The 1734-nt window shown below is 43.8% G+C and overlaps 1 protein-coding gene across 1 annotated transcript in view; it reads left to right on the top strand.

Moving 5' to 3' along the window:
- Positions 1 to 782: 782 nt before the first annotated feature.
- GNG13 (G protein subunit gamma 13) overlaps positions 783 to 1734 on the top strand; it is an 8139-nt gene continuing 7187 nt past the window's right edge. The window contains exons 1-4 of the mRNA XM_029957813.1: positions 783 to 946; positions 1164 to 1285; positions 1443 to 1565; positions 1649 to 1691. Coding sequence (XP_029813673.1) covers positions 863 to 946; positions 1164 to 1285; positions 1443 to 1565; positions 1649 to 1691 — 372 coding nt within the window. The 5' untranslated portion in view covers positions 783 to 862. The remainder of the gene's footprint in view (positions 947 to 1163; positions 1286 to 1442; positions 1566 to 1648; positions 1692 to 1734) is intronic.

The raw sequence follows: 1734 nt of genomic DNA, 5'->3' as shown, positions 1-1734 counted from the left end.
TGGCAATAAGGGAATTTACCATCTGAGTTATTGTGCCTGAGATACAGCACTGGTGGAAACAGGGGGGTTGGTTATAACAAGTTTTTAAGAGGGGCTGGAAGAGGGTTTTTTTTAGGGGGAAACAGCTTAAAACTGTTCTTAGCAGAGTTTAAACGCTGGAGCAGAGATCTGAAGGTAAGAAAACTGTGAGGGTCTGTTCTGGTCTGACATATCGGTCTAGGACAAGTTTTACTTCCTAACTATCCAAATTTATGCATTTATAAAGTGGGAGGGCTGGTAAGAATTGATTCTGGTTTAATGTCTCCCAGGGTGATCTTGTGTTATTTGGTTCAAACAGGAGACTGTCCTTTAAAAGCTTGTCACTGCTTGTCTCAACACTCAGAATAGCCCAGAGTTTCTAAATTTCCCTTAAATTAGGGTTTCAAATATAGAGGAGCATGTCTGAAGGTGACTGGGAAAATATTCTATATTCAATGCAGTCAGTACATCTGAGGAGCTCTCTTATCTTTTTTTTTATTTTACTTCTTTTGAGAAAATTCAGTTTATTCTCCAGATATATGACTCTTAAGCTGGAATTTTTTCCCTTTAATTCTCTATTTCTGCTTCTCTGACTTCATGTCTCTGTGAGCACTTGGAGAGCACCAGGTGAACAAGCTGCATGAATAAAACACCTGTTTATTCTCCCCTTTTTTGCTCTTCATGAGTTCTTGTGGATGTGTTGTCTGACCTCCAACCTCTGGCTGAAATGGGAGGACCTGATTTGACTGGATACAATATAAAATAGTGGGAAAATGGGCTTTTAAACCTCTTTCTCTTGCTGTTGGTGTCTCTCCTGTAGCTGCGCCACGAGGCCTGTCTCATCATGGCAGTAAAAGCACTGCAACGGATGCTCTTCTGTGACCTTCCCTACCTGACTTCCTTCTTGGAGATAGCCCTGGCCTTTGGGGTGAGTGCTGGACACTGATTCCTGCTCGAAGAGATTAAATCAAATGGCATTTAAAATCTCTGCAACACCCTCCTGGAGGTTTTAGACACATTTAACTTGTTTCAGCTTTGCTCTTTATTTTAGTCTTTTTGCTGTTGGGTTTTTTTTTTTATTTTTTATTTTGAAGAAATTGTTGCTACCTCAGTTAAATCACTGATCCTACTTTATCTCACCCTAGAATAACTTCTGGGCTCTGAGGCTGCTACTGGAGCACCTGTCCTACGAAAAGCACGTTCTCCATGGCACTGTCTCCCTGATTCTGAGAGACCTCAGTCATCAGAAAGCAACAGTCCTAAAACTGTGAGTAAACACTCGCTGCTGAGCTCTGTTTGTTTATGGAAATAGCAGCAGAGATAATCCTCAGCTCTTGGAAAGCAGCCAGTGCTCTGGAGAAGGCAAGGATGCCAATGCCAGGAGCAGCCCAGGTGAGTTGTCTCAGCAGCCCCTCTGTTTGCAGGTGGCAGAACCTCGGTGCCCAGTACGTGGGCGAGTTCCTGTGCCTGTTCCTGACCTGCAGGCACCAGGAGATGCAGAACATTGGCCTCTTCACCCTGAACATCATCACAGAGAACCTGCACATGTGAGTGGGAACTGCCCCAGAGCCACAGGGAAAATCCTGGGGCTGCCTCAGAGCAGGGCTCACAATCTCCCTCTGTGTTTCAGGTGTCCGTGGGCAAAGCATCTCAGCACCTTTTTCCACAATTCAGTGAGTACCTCAATGGTTTTATATTTATGTATGTTTTTATATT

The sequence above is a fragment of the Manacus vitellinus genome, unplaced genomic scaffold, assembly GCF_001715985.3.
Source record: "Manacus vitellinus isolate BGI_N305 unplaced genomic scaffold, ASM171598v3 scaffold_12_pilon, whole genome shotgun sequence".
Classification (NCBI taxonomy): Eukaryota; Metazoa; Chordata; class Aves; order Passeriformes; family Pipridae; genus Manacus; species Manacus vitellinus.
Note: the sequence above shows the minus strand (reverse complement) of the source record. Positions and strands in the feature narration are given on the sequence as shown.